The 24521-nt window shown below is 33.1% G+C and overlaps 1 protein-coding gene and 1 long non-coding RNA gene across 2 annotated transcripts; one reads left to right on the forward strand and one right to left on the reverse strand.

Moving 5' to 3' along the window:
- Positions 1-2330: 2330 nt before the first annotated feature.
- On the forward strand, positions 2331-9643 carry LOC115949610. Its single transcript, XR_004083027.1, has 3 exons — positions 2331-2507; positions 2583-3147; positions 9373-9643. It is a non-coding gene; the product is annotated as an uncharacterized LOC115949610 (long non-coding RNA).
- A 2216-nt stretch (positions 9644-11859) lies between these two features.
- LOC115994608 lies at positions 11860-14137 on the reverse strand. The gene is made up of 2 exons (XM_031118806.1): positions 12564-14137; positions 11860-12460 (listed from the first exon to the last, which is right to left on the reverse strand). Exons 1-2 carry the CDS (start codon positions 14135-14137, stop codon positions 11860-11862), a joined length of 2175 nt encoding a protein of 724 aa, XP_030974666.1.
- Positions 14138-24521: the final 10384 nt, after the last annotated feature.

Consider the following 24521-nt stretch of genomic DNA (forward strand, 5'->3'; position numbering starts at 1 on the left):
TGTTACTATTCATAAGTCTCATTGCACTTTTTGGTACTATTCATGAGTTCTACTGTACTATTTCAGCTAACTTTTACTTTTATCTACAGTACTTTCAGCAAAAAGTTTTCAGTTTCAGCAAAATAAGCAGATCCCAAATAGACCCTAAGTGAGTGTTTGGATTCACATCAGAGACCCTGCGTTTACGCTTTTTTTTTTTTTTTTCCAGTGCTTATGAACAGTAACCCGTTCATGCACATGGATTACACTGTATAGGAGACAAAATGCATTGTTCACAGGATCCACAACCACTTTATTCAGAAAAAATATTAAAAATGGGTCTCACGGCACTATTCACACATTTAAAAATTATTTTACTACAGTGTTTTCAGTTTTCAATTTTCAGTTTTCAGTTTTTAGCAAAATAAGCTGTATCCAAACGGACCCTAAATATGTAAAAAGATTGTGTTTTATAATTCATAAGTAGTAAGTTGTTATTGATTTTAATTTTAATCCATAATTTAAATAATTTTTTGTTCATATGTAACATCCAATAATAACCCGTCACTTAGTATTTGTTATAAAAATATTGTGAATATAGTTTTTTTTTTAATTATTAATATAACTCCACTATATATACTAATTTTTTTTCCAAATATTTTGGAGCCACCGCCGTCGAAACTTGTACAAATATTCTGCGCCACGGCCGTCAAAACTTGTATAAATATTTTCACGGTCCTGACTAGGAAGCTGAGTTATAACTTATTAGTTATAGCATCTATATACACTGGACTTTTTTGAGTTCAAAACTTGTATAAATATCTAAAAGGACAGCGTCTTGCAATTCTTTTTCTTTTATCTAGCTCTTGAACAATCTCTTTCCCGGTCCATATCAGAGTATAGACAATAATGAGCACAAGGAAGTAGCAAGAGCAGGGTAAAAATTTTGTAACAAAACAAGCCCACCAGAAAAAAGAAGAAGCCCAACATCAATCCTAAACAACATATTACAAACCCAATTTAAAGAAAAAAATCAGGCAAAGCAAACCTGACATGGTAGCAAACCCACATATTCTCAAAAAAATAAAAAAACAAAACCTAATATACTTATATACCCGGTTACAACCTAACCTAAAAAAACCAGTGCATGGGTTCTCTCATATAAGAACCTCAGGTGGTGTTTGGTTTGAGGTGTTTTGAGTTATATTGTCAAAGCTTGGATAAAAGCATTACTGAGAACAAGAAAAAAAAGACAGATGCAAGAATTGATGAGAAGGGTGTTTGAAGGATCAGCTCAGGCAAAGAGGCAGAGCAATGAAATAGGGCATTGGAAGAATTTGTACAAGACTTGCTAAAACGACTGAAATGATTAAGTCTTTTGATATACGACTTGTAGTTTACTTTAAATGAGTTAGCAGTTGTATATATGAACACGTGTACTATTAGAATTGGATGGATAGGTAGTTAAAATAGATCCGGATATTGCAGAGTTAGTTAGAGTTAATGGTTGAGCTCTACTGTGTGAATCGTAGTATATATATATATACACTGTATAGATAGTTCAGATATTCATTTAATACATTTTACAGAAATTCCCAATCTTCAATCTTTTCTCTCTAGCTTCTATTCTCTCCTCCATAGCTCTCTGTTTTTCTCATATATATAACTCAATTTTCATAACTCAAAACTCAAAAATTGTAAGACCCACCTAAAATATATTATTTGGTTTAGTTTTTGAGTTGAGTTTTCATATCTCAAAACTTAAAAAAAAAAAAAGAGTTATAGAGGGCGTTTGGTTTCAGATGAATCCTGCGTCCACGTTTCCAGTGTTGCGTTTTGCTTTGTTTTTTTTTTTTTTTGCCCGCATTTGTTGACTTTGGAAGACAAAATGTACTGCTATGAACAGTGTATGTACTGTTCATGTACTGTACATACACTGTTCACATATTAAAAAATATTAAAAATGGGTCTCACAATTCTATTTACACATTTAAAAATTATTTTGCTACAGTATTTTCAGTTTTCAGTTTTAGCAACAATAAGCTCAATCCAAATGGACCCATAGTTATGAGAATTGAAAACAGGTTGGGAGTTTCCAAATTCTGAAAACTGAGATACAGGGTATTCTTGTAAATATCTGATGATTATGGGACCCACCCATGTGCTCAAACAGCTTTTTCTTCCTCACTTTTTTTCTCCACCGTAAATATTTCTTCTCTTCCTCTCCTCTTTTCTGTTTTCTTTCTTTCTTTTCTTCTTCAAGCTGGGTACTTTCAGCTGCTTCTCTTTTTCTTATCTTTTTTTTTTTTTTTTTCCTTTACGGCTGGGTTCTTCCATCTTCTTCTCTTTTTTTTTTTTTCCTTCGTCACTCTGGTTTCTTTTCTCATCTTCTTATTATTATTCTTCATTCTTTCTTTTTCTTCACGCGATGATGGCAGAGATGGCAGAGGGCTTCGATTTCAGTTGTGATTTGTGTTTTAATCGGGTTAAGATGTGCTTTTTGGGCTTGGAGTTGTGGATTTTGTGAGGTAATTTTTTCTGGTGTTTCTTTTTATTTTTATTTTCATTATATATATGTAAAAGAATTTGCTGTGATGTTGAAGGTGTTGGTGGATCTGCTATGGTCGATGGGTTTGATTTTTGGTGATTTGTACTGTGGTGGATGCAATGGCAGTGGGTTGGATATTTGAGAATTGCAATTGGTGGGTTTGTGGGTTGTTGGAGGTGGTAGAGGCCGAAAATGGGAGGAGAAAGGTTTCAATGTTTCAGGCTTCGTGAAAGAGGAGAGGAAAAAAAATGAAAGAGATGGAGGAGTGAGACATGTTACCGTTCTGATCTGCACAGTACATGGGCTCCACCACTTTGTCAAAATTTTGGGTTAAACTCACCCAGATTTGAAACCAAACAAAAACAAGATAGAATTAAGGGAAAAGTAGAGATGGAGATATGAGATATGAAAAATGAGTTTGAGTGATGAGAAATGAGATTTGAGAATTGAGTTTTGAGTTAAGAGTAAACCAAACAGGGCCTCAGTTTCTCTGCAAAAGCGACTCGGCAACGCTGCAACAGCCACACCCAGAGCAGTCGACGGCGAGATCGGAGATTCCCTTGCCCAGATCGGAGATTGGCGACGGCGAGATCGGCATAAGAACCTCAAGCAACATCAAGGTATTTCAGTTCTCTCTCTTTTTCTTTATCTCATCTCTGCTCTGAGCCTCTAACTGAGAGCGGCGTTCTCTCTCTCTTTTTCTTTATCTCATAGTCTGCGTTGTGACTATTTTTTTGATAATGCAGTGTATTGAACTTAGACTTACTGACTATTTTTTTTGTCTTTTGAAATCTCCCTTTTTCTTTGCTCTGACTTAGACTTAGGCTTTACTCTGGTTCTCTTTTGGCTAAATTGGCTTTTTGTGTAAATGTATATATGTAAATATGTAATTGTGTATTTGTGTTGACTGTTGATTGGCTATTTTCTCTTGAGTGGGGGATGGGGGTGGGGCTGTGGCATTGGATTGAGGTAGTGGTCTTGGTCCACTTAAAAGCAACACCCAGAACAACAAATTATTAAAAGACAAAAATAAAAAAAAATAAAAAAAAACTATGTTAAGCAGTGGGTTCAGTCAGGTGTGGATGATGTAGTGTATTTGTATTTTTTACATGGTGCAAAGCCAACTAAACAGTGAGGTGTGTGTTAGATTGCTAGTGGTTAGTAAAGAAAAATAATGAAATAATTAAAGAAAAATAATTAATAATTTTATTAATATTTCAAATGAACTTATAAGCAGATTTTTTGATAAAGAAGTCACATACCTAAGATTAATTTTTTGTTTAAGATTCATCTTCATCTTCTATGCAGATTTGTGTTAACTTTAACTTAGAAAATCTTCGGTCAGATATGAATTTGCGTGTTTTTTGGTTGTTATTGGCATCAATATATGAATTTTTTTTTTATTGGATTGTGTAATTTATCATTCTTAAGGAACACCTTGGAAAAAATTCCTGGAGTCGCCACTACTTGCAGAATCCTTAATCTGGTTTTTCATCATTGCAAGCTGAATCCAGCAGCATGTGTTGCAAACCAGATAGAAACCTTTTAAGGTTGTTATTTAATTCATTCTTTGATGAATATTAACAATTGTTCATTAAGAAACATCAAAATTTCAGGCATGACAGAGAATAAATAAATTCACAAGTTATCATGACCAACCGAGTTGCTAAATTCAACTTTTTATTTCATGCTTTGCTCATTGTCATGTTTAAATCTAATGGTTTGATGTCGTTAAGAGACAAAAACGTATTAGAAATATAAATATAGATCAATACCATTAGTGTGCATAACAACTTGAAAATATGTGGCAGAAACTTATCTTTAAAGTTAAAGAATGAAATACTTGTCAATGATTGAGCATCTGAATTTGATAAGCTTATATGGATATCAAGATCATGGAAACAAGCAAATCATTCTGGTTGAATATATCAACAATGGAACACTTGGGGGACATGTAGATCGTAAGTCAAGCAACTATAATTTATAAATCTAACAGTGTTTTTGGGTGAAAAATTTTCTAATTACATAAAAATTAGCAAATGAAGGGATTTAAAATCCTAGGAATCACAAATTTCATTGTTTGGATAAAATGATGGTATTGTAAGTTTCTTCCCTTTTAGAAAAAGGAATGGCAACGGGCCGGGTTCGGGCCAGGTTTTTTCATACCCGAACTCGACCCGTGGGCCCGGACCTGGTCCGTTTATTAAACGAATTTTTTCCCAGGGCCCAGATTAGCCCCGCCAGGCCCCGTTTAGGCCAACCAGATTTGGGCCCAATCCACGGCCCAAATTGTGGCCTAACCAAAAAAAAAATTGAAGCCCAAATTCATTTTTGCCTAGATTCAAGCCCTATAACGTGTAGATTCAAGCCCATATAATGTAGCCCAAATTCCAAATCAGTCCAAATCATAGGCTATTAATCATAAATCACCTGTAAATTATAAATCTATAAATCACATAGCTAAGATAACCATTTAATCATAAATCAATAAATCATAGTTAAAATCACTTGCTAAACATAAAAATAAAATAAATCCAACAAGTCCAAGAAATAAGTATCACAAGTTCAACAAATCCAACAAGTCCAAGAAATTAAAAAGCTACAAAATAAATCCCACAAGTTTGGAATAATTACAAACTAACAAATTAATCCAACAAGTCTAAGAAATTAAAAAGGCTACTAAATCAATACAAAAAGTCTAATCCCCCACAGCTATGACACAACTCCCATCCTCTTCTTTAAGCTCCCCATCTTCAAGAATTGATTGGAGTGTACAATCTCTGGGCATAGTTGAAGAACCTGCAACAACGAATTAAAAAATGAAATAAACTTCATCAAATTTAATGAGAGAATGTATGTGTATGTTCCCTGCAATTTAGTTTTTTGGGAATGTAAAATTTAATGAGAATTTAGGGCTTCAAAACTATTATAGACCTTTTGAGGACAAATAGCAATTCCTCATATTTTAGGGGAATAGTTATAATGCTTTTAATTCAACAATTAAGCAACAATGCAGTTCAAATCAAGTCAACACAAAGCAGAACAGTTATAAATATAAACGGAAATTACTAATTAGAGCAAGCTTCTCAGTTTACAAAAACTCAAGCTACAAAGATGGATAAATAATTAACTAACCATATAATTTTAAGCAATCTATAAACAATTAAGCCAAAATTACGAACAATAAAGTACCTAAAAAAATTGAATCAGAATATGAGATAGCAGAACAGTTTTGAATATAATCGGAAATTAGAGAAAAAAGATTTACAAATAAAAAGGACATAATCAATCCAAAGAACTTGATTTAATCAAAATCCAAACACATGCTGAGGCCAAAAAACATTATAATCAATCCAAAGAACATTATAATATAATTCAGAAGGAATAACAAAAGAGAAGAAATGAAAATCTTGTTCTATAAGTAACCATTGAAAGCGTTTTCTAATTTATAATGTTATAATTAAACCTATTAAAAGATTATAAACATACTTCATTTAACAATAACAGCTCCTAATCAATAATAAATAAGCATAACCAACAATCTGCAAAAATAGCGAACTACAACGTACCTTAGATATTAATCATATTATCAACAATAGCATTAGTAGCAGCAACCCTGACAAGCCCACAAAAAAACGCTCCAAGTTTTTTGAAAAACTTCTTAAACATGCCAGTTTTCTCCTGTGGCTGCATCTGCGGGAGCGGATACCCACCATAACCCGGCGTGGGTGGATACGGGTACCCACCAGGAGTAGGAGGAGCGGCAACCTAGCGCGGACCAACAAATTTGGAGGCCTAAGGCGATATCTTTAAATGAGGCCTTTTTGTTATCACTTAAATAATATTTATCTAGTATTTAATATCATAATTTTTTATAACAAAAATCTATTCCTTTTATTTTGTAAAATGCTTTTTTTTTTTTGGAAAAATGCTAAAGCTATAACAAATTTTACTAAAAAAAATTTCAAACGATGTAGAAATGAATGTGATTAGTAACACTTTAAGAAGATAATAAACAAGTATTTGAATGAATGATGTTAGAAATATTATAAATTTTATAACATGAGGCTTACAAAGATGTATCATTAATCACAAAAAATAATTCAAAAATGCATTTAATAAGTTATTAATGTCTACATATCATATTAATTGTTATATCAATTAGTAAAGTTTTCAAGTAAAATTAATAATATTTCTAGCATTTTTCTATCTGAATTATTTTTTGCGATTAGTGATACATATATTTGTAAGAGAAAATACTAGAGATATAAATTATTTTACAAAATCTTTTACAAACTAATGATGTGGTGAATGCTTGTAGATAAATAAAAAAGTAATGTTATCGGTGGGCCAGATGAGAACCAGTAAGAAGTTAATCACAATAATAGTATGTAAAAAGGTTGTAAAATAGTTTGTAAGACTCATGTATTTAAAATTGTATTATCTCTAACATTACTCAATTTTTTGGAACTTCTTAAAAGTAGAAGAAAATTATAAAACTAATTTTTTTTCCTATATCTCCATTTTTTTTTTTTTAAATATATCAATTTTTGCCCCAAAATTTGGGGCCTTCCTCTAGTAGGGGGCCCTAGGCGGTGGCCTAGGCCTAGGGCTGGCCCTGGCGACAACACTAGACCCTGGTGCCGAAAAGTTCATCTTGAAGTATGGAAAGACAGAAAAGATGAGTTTGGAAAAGAAGGTCAGGTGAGAATTAAGTCCAGAGAGGAGTTTTAGGGTTTGCAAAGCGAGAGAGAGAGAGAGAGAGAGAAGAAATGTGTTTGTACTATTTTAAACAAATTAGGGAATCCAATTAGGGAATGTTTGAATAGACACACAGAGATGAATCTGATTCTGATATTTCCCTTTGTATTAAGAGAGCAGCGAGGTGAAGGTGAGCATTTGGCGCTTGGAACATTTATAGAAAACTGATATAATCAATCCAACGTACTTGATTATATTGGTACAGTACTAATATAATCAAGTTCGTTGATTGATTATAAACATTTTGAATGAGCAATGTTGTTATGAGTTTGAATCCTTGAAGTAAGGACGTGACCATTTTCCTTCTAAGAATCTGCTAAACATCATCTTCATATAGTGATTAAGGGACTTAATGCAGTGACCCCCACAGGGCCCACGATACGTGTGCTAAAGCTAGTCAGCGTTTATCTATGTAGGAGTCCGAGTAAGATCTAGTATCATATATTAAAGTCAATTATATATTACTCATGTCATGTGCTCCCTGTTGTATTGAATCTCCATAGTTAATCACTGTATGATGATGATGTTCAGCAGAGTGACATGATATTCTTTTTTTGAACCTCCACAGTTATTGGTTTTAAACCTCACATTAGATTTGAAGTGTGAGGTTTAAAACAATATTCTTTCAATGGAATCAATGTGACATCCTCACTGATTCTTAGAAGGAAATGGTCACGTCCTTACTTCAAGGATTCAAACTCATAAGAGCATTGCTCATTCAATATGTTTATAATCAATCAAAGAACTTGATTATATTAGTACTGTACCAATATAATCAAGTACGTTGGATTGATTATATCAGTTTTCTATAAATGTTCCAAGCGCCAAATGCTCACCTTCACCTTGTTGCTCTCTTAATACAAAGGGAAATATCAGAATCAGATTCATCTCTGTGTGTCTATTCAAACATTCCCTAATTGGATTCCCTAATTTGTTTAAAATAGTGCAAACACATTTCTTCTCAACTCTCTCTCTCTCTCTCTCTAGCTTTGCAGACCCTAAAACTCCTCTCTGCTGTCTCTCAGGACTTAATTCTCACCTGACCTTCTTTTCCAAACTCATCTTTCTGTCTTTCCATACTTCAAGATGAACTTTTCGGCACCGGGGTCTATTGTTGCTGCTCCTCCTACTCCTGGTGGGTACCCGTATCCACCCGCGCCGGGTTATGGTGGGTATCCGCTCCCGCAAATGCAGCCACAGGAGAAAACTAGCATGTTTAAGAAGTTTTTCAAAAAACTTGGAGCATTTTTTTGTGGGCTTGTCAGGGTTGCTGCTACTGATGCTATTGTTGATAATATGATTAATATCTAAGTTACGTTGTAGTTTGCTATTTTTGCAGATTGTTGGTTATGCTTATTTATTATTGATTAGGAGCTGTTATTATTAAATGAAGTATGTTTATAATCTTTTAATAGGTTTAATTATAACATTATAAATTAGAAAATGCTTTCAATGGTTACTTATAGAACAAGATTTTCCTTTCTTCTCTTTTGTTATTCCTTCTGAATTATATTATAATGTTCTTTGGATTGATTATAATGTTTTTTGGCCTCAGCATGTGTTTGGATTTTGATTAAATCAAGTTCTTTGGATTGATTATGTCCTTTTTATTTGTAAATCTTTTTTCTCTAATTTCCGATTATATTTAAAACTGTTCTACTATCTCATATTCCAATTCAATTTTTTTAGGTACTTTATTGTTTGTAATTTTGGCTTAATTGTTTATAGATTGCTTAAAATTATATGGTTAGTTAATTATTTATCCATCTTTGTAGCTTGAGTTTTTGTAAACTGAGAAGCTCGCTCTAATTAGTAATTTCCGTTTATATTTATAACTGTTCTGCTTTGTGTTGACTTGATTTGAACTGCATTGTTGCTTAATTGTTGAATTAAAAGCATTATAACTATTCCCCCAAAATATGAGGAATTGCTATTTGTCCTCAAAAGGTCTATAATAGTTTTGATGCCCTAAATTCTCATTAAATTTTACATTCCCAAAAAACTGAATTGCAGGGAACATATACACATACATTCTCTCATTAAATTTGATGAAGTTTATTCTATTTTTTAATTCGTTGTTGTAGGTTCTTCAACTATGCCCAGAGATTGTACACTCCAATCAATTCTTGAAGATTGGGAGCTTAAAGAAGAAGATGGGAGTTGTGTCATAGCTGTGAGGGATTAGACTTTTTGTATTGATTTAGTAGCCTTTTTAATTTCTTAGACTTGTTGGATTAATTTGTTAGTTTGTAATTATTCCAAACTTGTGGGACTTATTTTGTAACTTTTTAATTTCTTGGACTTGTTGGATTTGTTGAACTTGTGATACTTATTTCTTGGATTTATTTTATTTTTATGTTTAGCAAGTGATTTTAGCTATGATTTATGATTAAATGGTTATCTTAACTATGTGATTTATAATTAACAGGTGATTTATGATTAATAGCCTATGATTTGGACTGATTTGGGATTTGGGCTACATTATATGGGCTTGAATCTACATGTTATAGGGCTTGAATCTAGGCAAAAATGAATTTGGGCTTTGATTTTTTTTTTGGTTGGGCCACAATTTAGGCTGCAGATTGGGCCCAAATCTGGTTGCCCTAAACGGGGCCCGACGGGGTTGGTCTGGGCCCCGTGAAAAAATCCGTTCAATAAACAAAACAGGTCCGGGCCCACGGGTCGAGTTCGAGTATGAAAAAACCCGGTCCGAACCCAACCCATTGCCATTCCTTTTTTTTAACTGGAAGAAACTTATAATACCATCATTTTATCCAAACAATGAAATTTGTGATTCCTAGGATTTTAAATCCCTTCATTTGCTAATTTTTATGTAATTAGCAAATTCTTCACCCAAAAACACCGTCAAATTTATAAATTATAGTTGCTTGACTTACGATCTACATGTCCCCCAAGTGTTCCATTGTTGATATATTCAACCAGAATGATTTGCTTGTTTCCATGATCTTGATATATCCATATAAGCTTATCAAATTTAGATGCTCAATCATTGACAAGTATTTCATTCTTTAACTTTAAAGATAATCTGCCACATATTTTCAAGTTGTTATGCACACTAATGGTATTGATCTATATCTATATTTCTAATACGTTTTTGTCTCTTGATGACATCAACCATTAGATTTAAACACGACAATGAGCAAAGCATGAAATAAAAAATTGAATTCAACAACTCGGTTGGTCATGATAACTTGTGAATTTATTTATTCTCTATCATGCCTGAAATTTTGATGTTTCTTAATGAAGAATTGTTAATATTCATCAAAGAATGAATTAAATAACAACCTTAAAAGGTTTCTATCTGGTTTGCAACACATGCTGCTAGATTCAGCTTGCAATGATGAAAAAAACCAGATTAAGGATTCTGCAAGGATCACACTAACTGATGCAATTTGTATCCAGATTCTACTATATCCCCTGTTAAATATATTCACACTTCTCGAACGTGAATGTAGATTATATAAGATTTACAATCAAATGGAAATTTTTACTTTTTATCATTGTTGTCATATAAGGAACCACATTAGTTCTCTTCTTCTGCAACATGATATAGTCCAAGATGCATCTATAATAATTTATAATATTTCTTGTTCTCACTTTTATGTAGTTACCTTTATTTGAGCCATAGATTGTTTCATGATAATAAATTCATACCTGATATTAATTCCACACAATCATAACAATACTTACAACATTTTATGTGGTTTGCCTGCAATGGAGAGGATCCATGTCATGGTTGAAATTTAATTTTCAGAAATGTAAGCTTCTATATAGTGTTATATCAATTAAAATTGCATTCCAAAAAATAAGGAATGAAAACTGATTTTAATGAGGTGGGATCATGTTCACCTTTTAATTCATTAAATACTAAATCTTTACTGAATTGGACACTCTCCTTTCTAAAGCAAATGGGGAGATCCTTTTCCATGCAAAATGAATAAAATATAAGTAACCTTGTTTTGGAGTAATATTAGAAGGAATGAAACAAATAATTTTATAACAACATTACTATAATTATATCCCTATTTTTAAATAAATATATAGAGGTATTTGGAGATTTTTAGTAAAAAGTTAATTAAACTGAAATCAATTCTCTTTGATTCCTCCCAAATCTTGGGGCAATAAAATTTGGAAGGTTTTGAGCTAAGTTGCACGGACACGGATACGGACACGGACACGACACGGACACGGACACGGGGATACGGCAATTTTTGAAAAATAAGGACACGACACGGCGGCGACACGGCGGTTAAATAATTAATTAAATTTTATATTTAGACACATTTTTTAATATTTTTAGACATAAAATACATTTATATCTAGAATTCAAATTATGTAGAACTACAAATAAGTAAACTAACACCCAAAGTAGTACAATAATACACATAAAATGTTTAAAGTACAAACCATAAAAGGATAACAAGTTCAACATCAAACTAAAAACATAAAAGGATAATAAGTTCAACATCAAACTAAAAACATAAAAGGATAACAAGTTCAACATCAAACTAAAAACATAAAAAGATAACAAGTTTTAAACTACAAGATTATCAAAGAACAACAACATCATCATCATCAACATAATCATTGTTCTCAACAATACTTGTCTCCATCTCTGGCTCATCTAGTGTGAGATAAGCAACCTCAAGCAACCCAGGTCCTCCAAATGGCTCATCCCAATTATCTCCACCAATGTCCCACTTCTTAGATTCTCCACTATTGTACTCGGGCCTCCTCCTTGAAAGAAGTCGAAGATTAGAATGAACAAACACTAAATCTTCAGCACGTTTAGGAGTAATTCTATTCCTCCTCATAGAATGGATGAAGCCATAGGTACTCCAATTCCTCTCAGCACATGATGATGAGCAAGGCTGTTCAAGAAGTTTTAGAGCTAAAGTTTGAAGTATTGGTAAAGTAGACCCATAAGTTGACCACCAAAGCATTGGATTGTAGTTCCACTTATCCTCCATGTTATCCTCATCATAAACCTGTAATGAGTTAAACAAACCAAACTCCACATTAACTTTTTGCCTATCATCAGGATCAGGAAAGATCCTTTTGAGACACTTGTTTCTCTCCACTGAAATTTCAGCATCCTTATGTGGTGCAACACGGCCTCTAACTTCCTCAATCCATTTAATAGTATAATACCTAGTTAAAAACAAATAAACAAGTACAACTAATGAGTTTAGTTTATTTATTTGGAAATACCTAAAGAATATAAACGAAAAGATTAAAGAGATAGAAAAATTACTTTGGATTCAAGGAGTGGGCTAGGCAATGAAGTGGTGTGCAATTTTTAGTCCACCGTTCAATAAGTATATTGTGTACCACATCATAGAATGGAGACTCCTCATAGTCTTCCTTGCCTTCATGTTGGTATATTTCTTTCTTCACATTTTCTATCATGGAATCCCACATTTCATACACCTTATGGAGAATAGGTGCATCCGTGTCAGCCACTCGAAGCATCTCATAAATAGGTTCTGTGAATCTTAGAATGTATTCAACCTTGTCCCACCACAAATCATTCAAAATATAATCCCTCACAGTTTGAGCTTTTCCTACATCATCTTCTCTATATGACATCCATTCCTCACTAACAACCATATTTCGAAGATTTTGTTTTACTTGAAACAATCTTTTAAGCATGATAATTATTGAAGCAAATCGTGTTTCAGCAACAGCAAGTAACTTCAAAGGAGAATATGAATTAAAAATTGCTAATCTCATAGAATGATTTGTGATGAAAATACGAATGAAAGTTGCCTCATCTGAAACTTGTGCAATCCAGTTACATTCATTATATGCATTCTCATTCTGCAAAGAGTACTTAGGTGCACAAATATTCTTCAAAGCCAAATTGAGAGTATGCACAACACAAGGTGACCAAAATATATGAGGATATTCAGCTTCAACAATAGATCCTGCAGCCTTCATAACAGACGCATTATCAGTAATAATTTGGACAACATGTTGAGGCCCAACCTCACCAACAACCTTTAAAAACAAGTCAGCAATGAAGTGCTTGTCTTTGTACTCTTTGGTACCATCAATGGATTTGATAAAAATTGGCCCTTTCTGTGATGTAGCCATAAAATTGATAAGTGGCCTTTTTTGTACATCTGTCCACCCATCACTTACAATGCTTAAACCCTTTTCTTTCCAAGTGTCTTTAATTGCCCTCAACAACTTCTCAATATGTGCCTTCTCTTTTTGCAACAAAGTTGTTCTTAATTTATTGTAACCCGGAGGAACATAGCCCGCTAAATTATTATTAGCTGCAAACTTGATCATCTCAATCCAATACGGGTTCTTAGCAAAGTGAAAGGGTAAGCCAGCAGAGTAAAATGTCCTAGCAATAAGACAATCTAATTGCTCTCGACATTGATTGTTAAAAGCCCTCTCCAAAGGAGAATTCCCAATCCCAACCCCTTTTTTTTTTTGGAAAAATGGATGACTTGTAGCTGTACTACTCTCCCTACTATCCAAATTAGGACTAGTAGGAGAATCAGTTGGTAAAGACACTAACTTAGGCTTCTTCAATCTACGCGAAGATTCCTCAAATGCATCTTCTAATTTCTGCATTTCATTTTGATACTCATCTCCAACCTTGGCACATGCTTGTATTCCAAACTTAGGCAATTTTAACAAGTGTGCCTTCACCCTTGAATAAGACCCCTTAAAAATTTTTTCACAATAGTTACATCTAAAAGAAACATTCCCACCACCAACACTTGCTTTTTCTAATCTAGTAACATATTTCCATAGAGGAGCAGCATTCTCAGAAGATGATTTCTCATTCTCACTTTCTTTTTCAGGATTCATTTTAATAATTCACCTACAATATTTAACTTCAATAAATAAATAAAACTATAGCAGGGCACAAAAACAAATTTATAAATAATAAGTTATAACTAAAAAAAAAAAAGAAAAAAAAAAGACACAGGTCACGGCACCACCACAGCAGCAGTAAAAAAAAAAAAATCAGACAAAACACGTTATATATATAAAAGTGCTTAACAGTAAACATTACACCCACCCACGCTAAAATTAACACTTGAAAGGAAAAAAAAAAAAAAAACAGAGAGAACAGAGAAGAGGTGAATCGGACCTATTGTCCGCGCCGAGAGAGATGGAGATCGGAAGGGACGGATGGAACGCCGTCGACGTCAGAGCTCGCCGATCGGCACGAGCTAACTCCGGCGAAGAGCAAACAGCAGCGGCAGCGAAGTGGGTTTCAGCAACAGAGAAGAAGTGAAGAACTTGAGTTTTGTGGTTTGAACTTCCAATTTTCAGATTCTAAAAATGTTTTATGGTTTTAGGGTTGTCACAGATCAACGGTAATGGTAAGTCCATCTGTCAAAATCTGTGCTTTTTTCCTTTTTTTTTTTTTTACTGTTGGCGTGTCGGACGCGTCGGAACCGCGTCGACGCCGTGTCGGCGCTGCGTCGGCGCCTTGTCGGAGCCGAGTCGGAGAAGCGAAAAAAAAAAAAAAAGGGACACCGCCGGACACCGGAAACTGGCGCGTCGTCCCCGTTCCAGTGTTCGACACGTGTCGGACGCGGACACGACGCCAAAAATGGCGTGTCCGTGCAACATAGGTTTTGAGTTTTAAGAGAACTAGCAAGTAACCCGCATAGTGCGGCTGCAACATACACTAAGATTTGTACACTCTTTACCAAAAAAAAAAAAGGATTTGTTAATCATATGTTAAGCTATCGTGTTTTAATATTTTTAGGTTGTATTTTTATTTTAACTTAAACCATGATAATTTCATGTAATTTTTTGTTAGCACTAAAAAAAATAAATAAATAAATCATACAATTTCAAGGAAATGTTTTGATCCTAATCAATTTGTGTTTACTTATAATTTGGTCAATAACAAATATTTATAATAAGTTTGGATACTAAAACAAAACTTTTTAGTTATCCACATGGGTGATTCTACCATAATACATGGTCCATTAAATGCTACATATCATCCCAAGATCAACCTTAAAGTGGGTTTGTCCCCGTGTGTGTGTGTGTATAAAAATACTTGAATTTTCTCAAAAAAAACGCAAGTGGGTTTGTCCCACATCGGTCCTCTGTGTGTCTGCCTAATGGTTTAAAGCCTTCACACTCCCCACAAGAGTTACCGGCTTTTGTGTGGAGTGAGTTGTGTGATATTGAGCCTGGCTCCCCCACTCCCCGTGTGTGTGTGTATAAAAATACTTGAATTTTCTCAAAAAAAAAAGATCAACCTTAAAGTGGTTTAGATCATAGGTATTTATACAATAAGATAATTAGATTAGGTGTACGATTGGTTTTTTTTATATACTTCATTTTTTATTGGACTCTTCGTTTATTTCAATGAGTAATTAACTTAGCACAAAGAGTTAAAATCTTGAATAGAACACGTGATACAAAATTGGACTTCAATTAAAATTTAATTTAGAATCTAATTGGATTTTCTCTCAGGTTTAGATTTATATATATATATATATATATATTTATGGAGGAATGATTGCTCCCTCCTATGGTTCTACCCATTTCATTTCCTTTCACTTAAACTTCCAAACAAAAAAATGGAATTGTAGCAGACAAAAAGTGTAGCTAACAGTCGTTAACGTGTTACTTTTTACTCACATAATATATTTTTAGAGGTGGGATGTAAGATCGTCCTCTAAGTACCCATTCTATGATAATTAATGGTAATCAGGCTAGTTTATAAGATGACATGAATGTATTGAAGTAAAAAGAGGTTGAAATAGCTAAGTGTTTATCCTTGGGTTTGGTTCAGTCTGAGGATGCTGTTACAATTATATTATCTCCCTGTTCTCAAAATCCCCCCCCCCCTTTGATCCAAGTGTTTCTTGGTTTTATATAGTTAGCCAAAATGCATCTGAGCTCTACATTTTTTTTTTTTTTTTGAAAGATATCTGAGCTCTACATTTGGAGAGTTAGGATCACACTTCCTTAATACTTGTCTCATCAAGGCCTTACTAGTAGGTTTTACACCAAAGTATGAGCTGTGTGGGCACTATTCATGGTCGTTTTCCCATTAATGCGGCTAGCTAAGTGGTTGCAGTACATTTAATGCGGAGGAGATGGCTACTCTGTCTTTCCTTCTTCTTCTCTTTCTTGTTCAGTGCCAAGTTACTATTTTACTCCCTCGGGTTGCACCATGCTCCCTTAACTCCTGATTCTCGACCTTCCGAGGTTAGGTAGGAGTCCTTGGTGCCCTTATCAACTGTAATAGTTCAACCTCTTTATAAGTTAAGTAAGTTCTTTCTAAGGACACTTCACGAAGTTCACCTCCTCAGAAATGCCCTTGCCTATTTTAGTAACTGCTTTGGGTCCTCGTCACCCCACAGAAATAATATTATAAAATAATGTTTTTCATTCCATTCATTTTGAACCTTTCCCCATACGAAGTGTTAGAAAACCACTAATCAAGTTTTGTCTCCTAACTCAACAGGCAACCCGAAAGCAATCAACTTTGAACATAGAAGTTTTTCCATTTTGAGACATATCTTTTTCAATGTACGACTTTCTAAATCTCATTATTTTTTGTACAACTTTTTTAAATATCCCATTATTCAAAAATTAATAATAAGTTATACCAAACGGGCCCTAATAGGTCTTTGCCTCTTTGGACCGACCCAAACACTTGAGCTGAGATTTTCCAAATGTGTTTGGGTTCAAATTTTAAACACCCTTGTGTTGACGAAGGATTTGGGTTCTAGACCTTGAGTACTAAGTAAACATGACCTATTTATACATTTTAAATTACTAACATACCTTTATTATTATTATTATTATTTTATGGACATAAAAACAAGGATTTCTTATAATAAGTAAATATGTTTCTCTTTTAAATATTATAAATTTTGGTTTTTTTTTTTAATTTTAGTTAAATAGTATTTTAAATATTCAAATTTAGTTTAACTAAACTAATCATGTTCATTCAACCCAACTAATAGTAAGATAATGGTTTCTCAAAAAAAAAAAAAAAAAAATAGTAAGATAATGGGGTGGGTTTGAGATGTGTTAAAAATTTAAAATATATATATATTGGCATTCCAAACGCCAAACACAATATGTTACCAATCTTATTCAAAGTTCAAACTTGGACACATATAAGATTATGAGGTTATAACATTGAGAATCAAAAATAGCTATTCTTACCAAAATTGCATATGTTATTAGTTACACAAAAAAATATTGACTTGTTAGTTGTTGTAAGGACCAAGTTTGAGTTCCTAGCCCAACAGACAAATGGACTTAGGCCCAACAAGTCCAAAACATTGAATTTGTAGAGAATGGGTTGGAAAACTGAGTTCTAATGAATCAGACAAACAATACAATAGATTTAGATGACAAGAAAATGTAAATAGACGGGGTTATAATGAAGAAAACCATCCTCGGCAAGGTCCAAGGAGGATCGTTCTTATATATTGTTCTTAAATTTGATTACAAGGTAGGTTCTCGGTTGCTACAGTGTTTCTCTCTTGATTTTCTGATCCCTCTTCCATGGTGGGTTTCTTCCATTATATAGTTCCCTTCAAACGATCTTGACCTTCTACTTGTTGACCATCCAAGCCTCTACTTGAGTGTCTATCCCATCGGATACCCCCTCAAGCCCCTTTGTGCGTTGGGGCGGCCAATATAGCACTGTTCAAGGGTCTTCTCCACATTAATGCAGTCAGAAAGTTAGCTGCAGAGCTTTTAATGCAGTGGTAGCAACTTTCTCTTTAGATATTTTAGGACCTCTATCTGTACTTTTTTTTTTGCAATGCTTATCTGTGCCTGCAGAGTTTCCGACAACGTCCCCCTGGATGGCGTACCACCTACTTGGACCTCAGCTTTGTTTATCTGAGGTGACATTTGTCATCGGCCTACACTTATGTGCCATTATAACTAACACTGACCTCATTGTCTACTTAACACTAACTCCCTTTATAACGTTTAACCCTTCTCAGACGATCTCCAGTCCTCGGCTTAGGGTTTAGGCCCAGTAAATGCATGAGTAATGAGCTCCTGGGCCCAATATCCCTACAATTGTTATTACAATTCTAGTTAGTTTTATCATATGGTGCTTTCGGGAAAGTGCAATCACAATGAGGAATATCCGAATATATCTCAAAGGAAACCACTTAAGAATTAAGATCAAGATTTGGATCATGGACGTTTTCTCCTTAGTGTTTTAGATACCAATCATACCATTCTAGGGAAGACCCTTAATAGTGGCGGTTCCAGAAATATTTTTTAAGGGGGTCATTCAAATTTATGAAGTTGACAATGACCTCTTTGTAAATAATATTTTCTTATTTCATCTTGATTATTAAGATAATAAGATGAGATTTTTCACAATCTATGATTCGAATGAATATTTTTTAAGTCAACACGAGTTCTCTTAAATAATAAATCTTAGGTGGGAGATGAATCTTGCTGTATACATGGTTTCTTTATAAAAAAAAATTATCCATAATACAGCAAGAGAATAAAGGATAGATTATAAGTTCATTGAGCATATTGTTCCTTAGTATATTGAAGATTAGTGGTGCTAAAATTAAATCTTGGAAATCAACAATTGTCTCTTACTATTATAACAAAGTCATTAATTATTATTGTTAAGTGAACTTTAATTATTATTGCTTATAATATTTTTATTTATTATTTATTAGTTTTTTTTCTTAACTCTTTTTAATTATATTATTCAAAAATTCAACTCAACTTTGACAACTTATTAGTCTTTATAATTTATTAAGAATAATTTTTTTTTCTTTTGCATTAATCTATCAAGATTTCAACACAATAATACAATCATTTAAAAAAAAAAAAAAAATTGGCTTCACTTCCCACTGTTTACACTTTACTGCCCACTTAATTATTATTTTTTTCTTGAGATTTAAGATCAACAAATTACTAATTTTTTTTGTTAGGCTTGCTTTTTTTTTTTTTTTTAATAGATTTTAGATCAAATTGGTTTTTTTTTTTTTTTTTTTTTTAAATAGAAAAGCCAAGATACAAGTTGGTATTGAATTGATTTGTTATTGGGTTTATTTAAGGGGGTTCAAAATTTCAATTTAGGCTCTGCTTGGGAGGAGGGAATAGAATGGAATGAAAAAAATATTTTTAGAATATTCTTCCCTCCCTCTTGCTTGGGAGTTTAGGTGGGAGGGAATGGAATGGTTAAGAGGGAATACTCATTCCCTCCTAAACCCTCAAAATCTCAAATTTTTGTTCCCCCCAAATTGAGAGGAATAGGAGGGAATGGATTTAGGTTTAATGAAAATTTTATTGAAATTCCTAAATTACCCCTTGAATCTTAGCCCTATGTATTCTCAACCAAACCAGCCGTACCAATATTTTTGCTCTCTCTTTGTTGCTCCTTTCTCACGTTGCTGCTAATCACAACCAGCCGTACCAATATTTTTGCTATCTCTTTGCTGCTCCTTTCTCACGCTACTGCTAATCCCAACTGTGAGTTTTTCAATTGTTTTGATTTCATTGATTTATTTACTATTAAAAAGTTTTTCAATTGTTTTGCTTTCATTGTTTCAATTGTTTTGTTTTGCTTTTTTTTTTTTTTTTTTTTTTTCCTTTCATTCCCCTGTATTCAGTATGCTGGAACAGGGTACATATTCTGTAAATTACGTGAAACAACCATGTGATATGACTACATTGTAGTGGTGGCTTGCCGAACACCTGTTTGAACAAGTTTAAATTGCTTATTTGCTTATTGCCGAACACCTGTATATATCAACAAACACAGCACAGAAAATATATATATATATATATATATATATATACTCCCATTGTTTGAATCTCCCCAGTTTACCCATTTATGTTGAGCTAGGCATAAAAGCATGTAGATGCAACCAGCATTTAAAGCTATAGGTTTAACATTCCATCAGAAGAGTCATGCTCAACTGCTGAAGCAAAATCCGATACTGAAACATAGTGAAAGTTTGTACATGCAATGAAAATCAATTTGCTTCATCTAGTTCTATGTTGCCGTTGCTATCACTGTAGGTGGAAGAAGAAAATTTACTTTTTGTCTTGTCATCCCCTTTTTGTCTTGTTATCCCCTTTTTCTCTTTTTATTTTGGTCTCTTGAGAAAGAAAGACATGTCTTGAACCAAAGGATTTAAGAGGCAGAATCCAAAGTGTTGAAATGGCTTGAATTTTAAATGCTATCTTGCATGAATTGTGAAAGAAAATGGCAAGGAACAACACCAACTTAAACTATATTCATGCATAGCCAAAATGTTTGACTCCATAGGCAATAAATGAAAGCATGACTATGTTAGAAAGTATGCAATTCAACCAGGGCTGGCTCAACAATTTTGGGGCCTTAAGCAAAAATTTTAAGTAATTCTTTTTTTAACTTTAAAGTTTAAATTTGTACAAATAAAAATTAATTTATTACATGATTTAATAAATTAATATTATTATAATACAAATGAGTTGATATAACATACATCAAATAATTAATTGAAGTGATAATTTATAATAATTGATAAAGTAAGAGTTTGCATTTAAAAAAAAAATGTGATAACTTATTAATTAACGTGGAGTTGTGTGGAGGCTAGCTTAGCTTAGGCCTTGTAATGTGTTGGGGGTTTGTGGACAAAACTGCACAGTACTATGTGCATTGTACGGTTTTTTTTTTTTTTTTTGAAATATATATATTGCATGAGTAAATTACAGGTGTGTTCAAACAAAGACATGGTTAGTGCCACCTCAGCTTAGAGTAGCCAACCCGAACACATTCTAGTGTTGAGCATAATAAAGTGCCACACGTATAAAAATAAATATGCAATATAAGTGGTGAAGACTTAAAGACTATAGCCCTTTTGGGCTTTGGCGCACTCTCAGGTGCTAGTGGACGTTTTGAGGTGTTCTTGGTGCACTGTCATTGTGCAGTGTACTGTATTTTAGGATACAATGTGACTTTTTTAATGCATTTTATTGACAAATAAAAATGCTTAAATTTTTTTTAATTAAAATATATAGATAAATATATTATATATATAACTTTTTTTTTTTTTTTACAAGTGGGAGCCTTTTTTTATTTGGGGGCCTTAGGCGATTGCATCAATTGCTTATATGGTTTAGCTGGCCCTAAATTCAACATGTAAGCTTGCGTGAAGAAACACAACACTCATGCATTAAATGTTGCATGGATTGCTTGGCCACTATTGTTGACTTCCTTAACAATAAAAGTCTCTCATGTGCTGAAATTTTTGATATTTCGGCTGAACATCTAACTATAAATAGATGTGAGGAAGAGATAGTTCCTGCGAGAGACAGAGAGATAGAAAAGAACTTCTTTTTTGTGTGCACCAAAGTTAGGAAGTTGATGTGTCTTGCAATTTGTCAAAATACAATAGGGTGTTCTCTATTTTTTTGCTCTATTATGTGTGCTTTAATTCCTGTCATTGTCTTTTGTGTTAATGAATGCTAATGTTTATAGTTAAACAATTTTATTTTTAAATTAGTTGTAACATATTCATAATTAGTTAGACTAATAACGTAAATATTTTTTTAGAAAATGTGCCCATAATTTTTTAAGTTGGACTGATAACATAACTATTTTTTTACATAGATGGATTTGAATGATGAGGTAATTAAGACCATAATTTTTTCGGACTTTATGCGAAAACTAACCTTGGTTCATGCTGCATGCCGTTATTTGTGTTACATTATCCATCAAAGGCAACGACTAAAAAGAAGACGTGTTACCCACATTCCTACACAATCAACCATAGAAAAACAAAAAGTTCGTGATGAAATAATGTCTCGACTTAGGAATAGTGAAAAATGCTATGATGTAATACACATGGGTCCACAAGCTTTTCAAGGTTTGTGTGACATTTTGCGGAGAGATGGTGATCTTCAAGACACACAGCGTGCCACAATTGAAGAGCAAGTTGGTAAGTTCCTTCACATGCTAGCACATAATCAGACGAATCGTACAATGTCCTTTTTTTGTCGTTCCCGTGAGACCATTAGTCGCCATTTTCATAATGTGTTAAGATCAATAATTATGTTAGAGGATCAATTCCTTCGACAATCTGATGGAACCCAAGTGCCACTTGAAAAACTTTAAAAATATTATTATATGTAAAAAAAAAAAATCCAAATGTCAGGGGATTCATTTGAATCCCCTAAACACTATGTGGCGCCGCCACTAACCCTTAAACGATCAAAAGCTTAGAGGCACATGCCACCATGAGGATCAACAATCAAACTATTTTTCATTTATTGATCTTAGATCAAATATCACACTATCCATGGACACTGTAAAGCTTTTCAAAGTTTTACTCCAACATTCTTGCCTCATTATCTGTTAAAAAGTTATCTTATTGTGTGAATATTTATATATATATATATATATATATAGACATATAAAAATAGATGATTAATATATATATATATATATATATAGACATATAAAAATAGATGATTAATCATTTTTAATGTTTTCAACAAAACTAGTCAAAGTTCGAATCTCCCTCTTCTACTTAATAATAAATAAATAAATAACACAAAGTTCTTCTCTAATCCATTACCTGATAATGTATAAAACTATTTAAGTATATTATTCAAATAAATCACATGACCTTATGTCAACTAGTTTGGAAATAAATTATGTCAATTAAAAAATATAGAAATTATACAAAATATGATAATTGAGGACTGGCAATTAGTATTGCTAATCTTCTATCATGCCACATCAATCACCAATTTCAAATTAATGATTCCTTCAATTTTCGGCTCTCACATTCTCTACGTTATCGTTACTATTCCTCAAACACTTCTCCTCTCTTTTTTGACTCGCATTCTTTCCATTATTTTGTATCTTACTGTTTACTTTTCCTCTTATTAATTCTTCCCCTCCCCTTTATTTCCCATCTAACTTATATTTTTCCTCCAACCATTCCTCTCTCTTTTTTGACTCTTCTCCCATCTATTTCCTCATAAACTCTCTCTCTCTCTCTCTCTCTCTCTGTGCTTTAATTTGATTTTAGTTTAAGTTAATATTAGTTGTTTAAAAGTAAGAATTTGAGTTTATATCAAATCACTCTTTTTTATTTTGTAGTTGAATGCGCCTACGCACTATTTGTCTTTTATTCATAATGATTATATATATAAATATATATATATATATATATATATATATATATATAAAAGCATATGATGTGAGTTGTTTTGGGGTTGATTTGGTAAAATTTTTGTTAAAATAACACATGGCTTGTCTGATGCGAATGCATTAAGTTGGGAGAAAATCAATTATGACTATTGGGTATTAAGCTGTGTTTATCTTGAGGATAATGAACAGGTGTTGCCTTTTCCCCTAGAATAGCCACCTAGTTGATTGAGCTCCATAAAAAATGCTATCCAAAAGAAAAACTCCCTTTTCAATTTGGTGAACTTAAGGGATCATGGTAATCTAGCATTAATGGTAATTGTTTCTTGTCTAATTGAATGGGAAGAAAAGATAGCGTCGGGTAACACTTATAACAAAGCAATTTTTTTTTTCTTTTTTGTTTTTATGAGTTCCATCACTTACACATTATATCAATCATGGGTCCAAAAATTTCACAGGTGTTCCAAGCTCATTTGAGAGATCATTAAGTGGGCTCAAGTGGATGCATGCTAATGACCTTTTTTTCTCTCCAATTTATTTCTCCTTTTTATTTTCCTTTGCTGGCTCCTTTTCTGTTGTGTGTGGGTTTTGTCCATATTATAATGAAGGAATTTATTTTAATATCAGCTTTTGATTTAGTACTGGACCCTTGCTTAGTTGATATCAATTCCGTGGGCTCAAATGGGCCACTCTTCATTAGTTGCCTGGCTGTACATGAGATGAACTGAGCTGAAGTGTACTACCCCCAGTGGCAGATAAGGGCTTTGCTATAGCAGCCTAAGCACTGGATGCAGACGATTTTGAGGTTGGTACATTTGCAGGGAGTAAAAGTAGACATTCATCCATGGCTGCAATGCAAAATTAACAAGAAGATTAATAGAAAGAGCTGGGAAAAAAAAGAACAATATAGAAATAGGGAAAAAATACATTAAACTCCTCAATCCATAAGCTAAACTATTCCCTTAAAGCTAGTGATTTTTACCAATCTACTTATGTAAATAAAACAGTGTGGAGAATATAATTCATTGCAAATGGCCAATAAAGAGTCAAATGATTAGCAACTAGATT

Source organism: Quercus lobata, chromosome 6, assembly GCF_001633185.2.
Source record: "Quercus lobata isolate SW786 chromosome 6, ValleyOak3.0 Primary Assembly, whole genome shotgun sequence".
Taxonomy (NCBI): domain Eukaryota; kingdom Viridiplantae; phylum Streptophyta; class Magnoliopsida; order Fagales; family Fagaceae; genus Quercus; species Quercus lobata.